The following is an 8,693-nucleotide window of genomic DNA, read 5'->3' as shown; positions in this document are numbered from 1 at the left end:
GTGAATGCCATTATGATGTATATATATATATACAGTTTTCCGCATAAATGTTTGCAAAACCCGAAAGAAAGATTAAAAAAAAAAAAAAAAAAAAAAACGTTTATCATATTTATCTCATCTTTTGGGTGAAATATAACACATACTTAGGATTGCAAGTAATTGGTTGATCGTTTTGTCTTCTATTAAATCTTCTTTTGACGTAGCCAATTCTTCAACCTGAAAATAATAGTATTAACGTTACTAAATTTCCCACTTGGGGTTGTCCTCAAATCATCAATTTTTTGGTACTTAATTTTCCTAAATAATATAAGACCAGTGAATTTTGCTTAATTTCTTCACCAAATTAAACAATCTATATCTAAAGTGAACTCTTACAAACTATATCAATGTACAACCATGGATATTTTACATTATTGAAGGAAATCAAAACAACACAAGATGCTCCAACCTTGGTTAGCATTTTACCAACGTTCAAAAATAAACAATATTCCTGACTCCCAAATCAAACAAAAACCCATAAAACGTAAAAATATATATATAAAAAAACAAAATAAAAAGGATAATTTCTTTTCAACTCCATAAAATGAGAATCTTTTATTTATTGTTTGTACATCATCATGGAGGCAAAATTGTTTATTCGCACGTGATCAACAATTGTGGTGTTGATTTTCAGGCGAGTGTCACATTTCTCTCTTTTCCAATCCTAACGTGGCACTCTCCCATTTGCTATATGTACATTCTTTTTTTTTTTTTTTTCCTTTTTTCCCTATTATGCTTATGTACGAAGGGGAAAAAAGAAATAGTGACGTGTCCATCAAAACCACAACAAGCGAAGTCAAGGCGGTGCCATTCATCTGACGGTTACTTTTGCAATGTCGTATTACACACCTGAACCACTTCGCGTGCTCTGCACCTTCCGTTCTAACTCGCTTTGGAAAAAAAAAAAAAAAAAAAAAAGCAAATATATTCACAATTCACCAATTTTCTTTTTCGTTTTTTTTTTTTTTCACCATTTTCATCAAACTTCCCCCTTTGCTAGTTGCTGCCCCACTAGTAGACTTTGATTCTAAAATGGAGAAGTTTCCCCAAAAACCCCAAAAAAAAAAAAAAAACAAAAACAAAAAGGGATAAAATTCAAACAATTAGGCTGTTCGGCAATATTTTCTAAAACCATTTTTATAATTCAATTTTGTACAGTATTTTCTAAAACCATTTTTATAATTCAATTTTGTAAAATGAAAAAGGTAACTTTGATTTTTTATTTTATTTTTTTAGAATTTCAAAATATGTTTGATATTTAAAAAAATATTTTATGAAAATAAAAATAGTAAAATCATGTTTAATAAATGTTAAATATAATATATATTTATATGGAAAAGTATAAATCTTAATCATTAAAAAAATTTAAAGGCTGATAAAAAATGTACAGATGAAAAATGTATTAAAAATCTAAAGATTGATAAAAAAAAATGTCTTGATGAGAGACTGATAATGGATATCTAAAGTTAAATTTTCAAATTTCAAATGTTGAAAAAAATCTAAAAATTGATAAAACATGTTCTAATAAGAGATCAGCAATAGATATCTATAGTTAATTTTTTATTAGGATATTCCATCTTTATTAAAGGACCTATTATTCTTTGCAGATAGTTTCCACTTTAGCTTTAGGACCTCAGTATGAGATTTTTTGTTCAAAGCTTACTAAAAAATCACTTATTCTTGTACTACTCTTACTTGAGCATATTTAACTAGTTTTTTTATTCAATGCTTCTTAGGAAGTTATTAATCCTTGAACAACTTTTATTCAAGCAAGCTTAACTAGTTTGGACTACTTTTGCTTGAGTATGCATAACTGGTTTTCTATTTAGAGCTTCTTAAGAGATCATCCATCATTGTTTTTTTTATTCAGAGCTTTTCAGAAAGTCATTCATCTTTAGACTACTCTAATCTAAGTATACTTAACTTTTTTTAAACCTTGAAGTCAGTCATTCTAAAAAGGTCTTTGCGTTATTAGAGTGCTATATATTTAACCATCTTTTGATCCACACCTGAGTGATATGGAATTAGAACATCAAGTAGTCTTCCAGTGCCTTTTGTACCCATTCACATTAGTTATCACACTTCACCTCTTTTAAAGTCTAGCATTATCGCTCGTGCACTTCGAGCTAGGTACATGCTTTGATACCATTTCTCAATTTATACGTATGCACAAGGGCTATGCTAATCTTTTTTGTATCTTTATACTTTTATCAAATATCTCCGACACTCTAATAGATTTTCCATTAGGACCTCTATTATAAGTCCTTGAAGCTGATATTTAAAGATAGATTTTGGATTTACATAAGTTTATGAAATATTAAAACCTTAAAAGAGAAAAATAAATCCTATCAAACTTATATGAACCTTAGATTCATTTTTAAATCCAAATGCTTATAAAAGATGTTTTAATGAAAAAAAAATCAAGGCGTGCTAATGAAAAATTGGCTATATATTATTCCCTTTAATATCTCTATTTCCAAAAGTTTCTAAATATATGTAAAAAATCTTTGTAGTGTTTTCTAAATTTATTAATATTTTTTTAAAAAAAAAATCAATTTGTTTTTTAAATTCTATATTTGAAAAAGAATTATCAAATGCATTTTTGGTCTTTTTCAATTTGTAAAAGGAAAATCTTTTTGACAAAATGGCCCTTAGCAATTTCATGTAATCCTTATTATTTACCAAGAGGAATTTTTCAGTAAACATGGTGTATTTGCTGATTTGGTACACATAACCATTTACAAAATGCCACATGTATTATTAGGTACATCAGAGAAAAAAAATCCAAATCAGCATTAGTCTTTTACTCCATCAGTTGCCACTTTCTTTATTCCGTCTTCTTCTTTGTTCTATAGGCTATACACTGCGTCTTATTCACCCAAAAAAACAAAAAAGGCTATACACTTCCTCTTGGATATGGATCATCGCTCCAGCACTAATAGCTTTTTCTCAACTTTGTGGGTGGTTCTCTAATATATGTGAAACCCAATCTAATAAATTATGCCATTAAGATAATAAGATGGTATTAACTGATAAATAATGGAAACAAGATTGTTTGTGTGGAGGCAGTCATGAAAAATGCATTTTGGACTCCCATTAATGAAGGATGAAGGTGTTCTGCAAATTTACAATGGGAATGTTAAGTCTTTGACTGTTGTTTATGGAATCGTATATTTGATTGTTAAAATCAGATCCTCATACTTTTCAAACAAAAATTAAAAAATGATCACCTCTTTTATTGGTCTCGTAAAAAAAAAAAAAGAGAATAAAAATACACATGTAGCTGTCTATTTGGATTCTTTAATATGATATATAATTAACAGTACACATATTATGATATAATTGGCTATGTGTATCAACTCAAATGCCATGTCCATACACATTGTGTACTGAATAATTCCTCTAGTTACCAATAGATCTAAAGCTTTTAACCTTCAGTATTTGAGACGGAATGATCGGATTAAAAATTAAAACTAAAAAATAAAAATAAAAAATCAAAATAAAAAATCAACAATCGGAAAAGACGAAAAACGTTCGGTCTGAAAATATGTTATATGGTTCATGTAAAAAAAAATTTAGATGGTGTTCGATGTTGTTCGATCTAACGGTCCAGCCCAAAGTCTAGTCCAATAGTTTGACATAGGGACCAGCCCCAAGTTGGATTCAATAAAGCCTAAAATCATATAAAATTTTAAAATTTTCTTAAATTTTATTAAATTACCAAATTAAATTTCAATTGATAAGAATTTTAGTACATTCATATTATAAAAATATATATGTTTATTCGTGTTTAGACATTATAATTTTCATAATAATGTTAAAATTACTTATAATATTTTTTATATATTCATTTCTTTCCTAAAAATGATTATCATGCCATTCAATTGAATTCCAAAATTTCAATGCAAAAACCGAATTTAATTTCATACAACCATATGAATATGGGGGTTTTCATTTTAGATCTTATTTGACATAACCATATACTATCTTTTAAAGTGGTCCGGATGAAATTCAAAATTTTCATTATTTAAAGTTTATATATATAAATAATCAAAAATGTATGTATGTATGTATGTATGTATGTATGTATGTATAGATAAAGTAATTTTATCATACATAAAGGAGCTTAGCATATACTGGACGGCAACATGCATATCTAAATATCCTTCATTGGATGTGCACCTTGCTGTGCATAAAGTTTTGAGTTTCATTGTTTAGGAGAAAAAAATTCTCTCTCTCTCTCTCTCTCTATATATATATATATATGTATATATATATATGTATATGTGTGTGTGTGTGTGTATATATATCCGGGTATAAAAATTTCAAATTCAAATCGACTTTGTCTTTAGGGATATTTCTTATTTCATTTTGATATGGAGGTTTGAATTTATATGCCTTTAATTTTTAGTTGAATATTCGTGAACGCCATTCTGATGTATATATGTACAGTCTCCCTGCCAAGTGCATAAATGTTTGCAAAACTCAAAAGAAAGATTAAAAAAAAAAAAAAAAAAAGGTTTATCATATTTATTTGTTGGGTGAAATATAACACGTACTTTTTGACCTAGCCAATTCTTCAATCTGAAAATTGTAGTATTAACGTTTCTAAATTTCCCACTTGGGGTTGTCCTCAAAAAATCAACTTTTTGTACCTTATTTTCCTAAATAATATAAGATCAATGAATTTTACTTAATTTCTTCGCCAAATTAAACAATCTATATTTAAACTGAACTCTTACAAACTATATCTATGTGCAGCCATGGATATTTACAGCACCACAACATTACTGAAGGAAATCAAAACAGCACATGATGCTCCTACCTCGATCAGCAATTTACCAACATTCAAAAATAAACAATATTCCTGACTCCCAAATCAAACAAAAACCCCAAAAAAAAAAAAAAAAAAGGATAATTTCTTTTCAACTCCACTGAATGGGAATCCTTGGATTTATTTTTTTATTTTTTTTTATTTTTTTATTTTTTGTACATCAACTCTTAGAGGCAAAATTGTATATTCGCACTTAATCAACCATTGAAGTGTTGATTTTCAGGCTCACATTCCAATTTTTTTTTTTTTCTAATCCTAACGTGGCACTCTCCCATTTGCTATATGTACAATTTTTTTTTTTTTTCTGTGATGCTTATGTACGAAGGGAGAAAAAAAAAAAAATAAATTGTGACGTGGTCCACGAAAACCACAACAAGCCAAGCCAAGGCGGTGCCATTCATCCGACGGTTACTTTTCCAATATCGTATACGGACCACACCACAACCACTTCGCGTGCTCTGCACCTCCCTTCCTAACTCGCTTTGAAAAAAACAAACAAATATATTCACAATTTCACAATTCACCATTTTCCTTTTTTTTTTTTTTTTTTCTTTTTCTTTTCACCATTTTTCACCAAACTTCTTTTAATTCTGACGGTGCCTCCACCCGCTTTGGCTCATTCCACCGGCGGAAGAACCGAAGCTCAACCGCATCGGCGACGCATATCCGCTACTCGAGTTATCCAACGTTCTCGACTCGGTCAAATCGGGCACGCTCTCCGACACGCGCCACACCTTGACGGATTTATCCAGACTCCCGCTGTAAACTCTCCACCGTTGATCTCCCTTACCGGAAGAATCCTGATCTTCCTCCTCGACGGTCAAACATTTGACCGGCCCAGTATGTCCCGTAAGCACAGCGAGGCACGTGTGAACACCGCTCTCCATTCTCCTCCACACGCAGATGTTCTTATCGGCTGAGCCGCTGAACAGCAAATTCCCAGCCTCCGCTAAGCAGAGCACGGCCAGCTTGTGACCCCTCAAAACGCCGCCGTGTGACAAATGCTTCTCTCGTTCCCAGAAATTCACAAGCCCGTCCGACGATCCGCAATACAAGACGGCTGATTCTGGGTTCACAGCCAATGCAGTGACGGCGTTCTCTTGCTTCAGCAATATCTGCACCAGGAAATGCTTCGTTCCTTTGCCTTGGAGCTCTCTCCTCCACACTTTCACCGTTCCGTCTGCCGAGCCGGTGAACACAAACGAGTCGAACCCCGATACGATCGAGTTCACCGCGTCGTCGTGGGCCGTGATTGATTCTAAGCATTTGGAGGTGGCGATCCTCCACACTTTCAAGGTTTTGTCCCATGAACCGGAGTAGAGAAGGCCTTGTTCTATGTTCAAGCTCATGCATGAGACGGCATCGAAGTGTTTGATGCGCACGGCGTTGCGGTTTCTCCGGACCTCCACGTAGCTCTTTGGGTTCATGGAGCTTTTCAGATAGTCTTTGAAGGTTGGCAAGCTTCCCACGCGTTTATGGCTGCTAGGGTTTTTAGGAGAAATCTTCCACACTCTGATTTTACCATCTTGGTGACCCGTAAAGATTCTGTCTCCGAATACAACTATGGCTTTCACTAACCCACTGTGGGATTTGAAACCTGTGAATTCCTTCAAATTCTTCCAAACTCTAATGTTCTTGCTATCAGATCCAGTGTACAACAAATCACCAGAAACTGCCAACGAATATATATGACCCTGCTCGCGAACGAGAGAGCCTACGAGACCGTTATGAGGGAAGTTCTCGTCATACGGATTCAACAAAGGCGAGGGTGGTACTATCCACGGAGATCTGTTGTATGGGGAGCTGTGGTTCCATGGCGACATCATTGGCGAGGTATCGGCGCTGCCACGTGCGCTGTCGTAGTATCCAGGGCTGGCCATGGAGGCGTTGCTGTAGCGGAGCGAGAAGTCGCTGCAGCTATTGTTGTTGTTGTTGTTGTTGTAGCGAATCGAGAAGTCGCTGCAGCTGTTGTTGTTGTTGTTGTTGTTATTATTAATATTATTGGTGTTGTTGCTGCTGATTTTGCTATCTTCGTCGTGACTGTTGATGGAAAAGATACCCTGATCGGAATGCAAAAGGGTTCCGAATTTAGGTCGGTGGAATGCAGAACTAGTCCGCTCTACAACCATGGTACCGCCCTGTTCGTTCCTCATAAATTAAAATCAGCAAGGCAGAGAACGATGGAAGAAGATACAATAATTTTCAGAGAAAATATGAGAGGAAAATGTGGGAAATAGAAGGAAAATCTAATATGGTTGAAGGAGGAAGTTGGAGAGTATATATAGATAGATAGGCAGATGAGGAAATAGTGGAAGGTGAGAATAGTGGACACGTGGTAGGAGGAGTCGTAAGGTTATGGCAACCGGTAATAAGGCATATGAAATTCGTTATGAAATGGACGGAGAGGGAAAGAGAGCCCAAAAATAAAAAATAAAAAATAAAAATAAAAATGATACGAGCGGGCGTTTCATCTTCACACGTTAATAATTTGGGGAAACTGTTACGGGTCTCTTACCTGCAAGGGGAACTTTTCATTGGAATCACCACGTAAACAAGCATTTTCAAATTGGTGGGTTTGACTTTGACATTTCAGTTTTAGGCTCTCGTCCTTTTTGAAAAATGTTGGCACGGCGCCGTTTCTATGCACTTTTTTGGGAACTCCCATGCACATGCAAATATATACGGATTTAGATAATTATATGGCTTACTTTTGCCTCCAACTTCGGATGCATGGTTATACTTGGCTAACGAGTAAAATGGGCGGCTTGGAGTCTATAAAAGTGTAAGAGCTATATATCTATAGTTTGGCAATTGGTTTGAAAGTCGTTGCTACTAAGGTATGTCGGTTTCTTATATTATCCAACTTATAACATCTAATTTACATGTAATTTCTAAAATATTTTATTTTAAATTATATGTAATCAGTCGATGATCCTAAATAGAATTTATATGGTAGAGTTAATTATCCTAATTCCTAAATATGCCTCTTATTAGTTTAAGAATAATATTTCGAATCATGATCCATAGGTTATTCTATTTGAGTTGATAATATTGTGTGTGTGTATATGGGTGCAAACTATGTATATATTCCGAAATGCAATTTGTACAATGACCTGTCCCAGCAAAACTCTCTAATGCTCTTATGAACAACCTTTTTTATTTTTTATTTTTTATTTTTCTTATATTTGCTAAGAGTGGATGGCTTAATTTCTTTTGTTTTCAAATGACATTTTAAGATCAAATTATTTTGGTTATGATTTGATTACATTTCTTCTACTTGAGAAACATAGCAATGTATTAATTATTGATTTTTTTTTTTTTTCATATATAGGTTTTTGGAGAGGTGAAAGTTCTCTATCTCTTCTCTTTCATTAGTTCAATGGGTGAAGTAAATCTTTGTACACTTAATTTGCATTATCCACTTAAGATATTCTCCACTTAATATATTCCACCATATCATAATTAGAGAACACTTTTTTTTTTTTCTTTTAACTATATGTTTTTTCCAGTGAATCCAGACTGATCGATAGCTCTAGAGTTTTCAAGAATCAAGATATATATATAGATATATATATTTAAAAAGGCTGGCTGTGATGAAGTACCACAAATAATAATGGATATATAATGGTTTAATTCACTAATATCAATTCAGAAGTTTACATTTGTTATAGGTACGAACCTGCATTACCATGTACACCTGTCGTTGACAAGGTATTGGAAAGGCTATATATTTTCACTAGTATTTATCATGCTGACTAGACATTTCGAGGCATATCAGCATTATGCATTCTTTCATATATCATGAGGCAAAGTTTCACCT

The 8,693-nt window shown here is 33.1% G+C and overlaps 1 protein-coding gene across 1 annotated transcript; it reads right to left on the bottom strand.

Annotated features, from left to right (window-relative positions):
* Positions 1–4,956: 4,956 nt before the first annotated feature.
* LOC107435548 (protein JINGUBANG) lies at positions 4,957–7,138 on the bottom strand. The gene has a single exon (XM_016047179.4). It carries the CDS (start codon positions 7,024–7,026, stop codon positions 5,458–5,460), a length of 1,569 nt encoding a protein of 522 aa, XP_015902665.3. The 5' UTR covers positions 7,027–7,138; the 3' UTR covers positions 4,957–5,457.
* Positions 7,139–8,693: the final 1,555 nt, after the last annotated feature.

This window comes from Ziziphus jujuba, chromosome 9 (genome assembly GCF_031755915.1).
Source record: "Ziziphus jujuba cultivar Dongzao chromosome 9, ASM3175591v1".
NCBI lineage: Eukaryota > Viridiplantae > Streptophyta > Magnoliopsida > Rosales > Rhamnaceae > Ziziphus > Ziziphus jujuba.
Note: the sequence above shows the minus strand (reverse complement) of the source record. Positions and strands in the feature narration are given on the sequence as shown.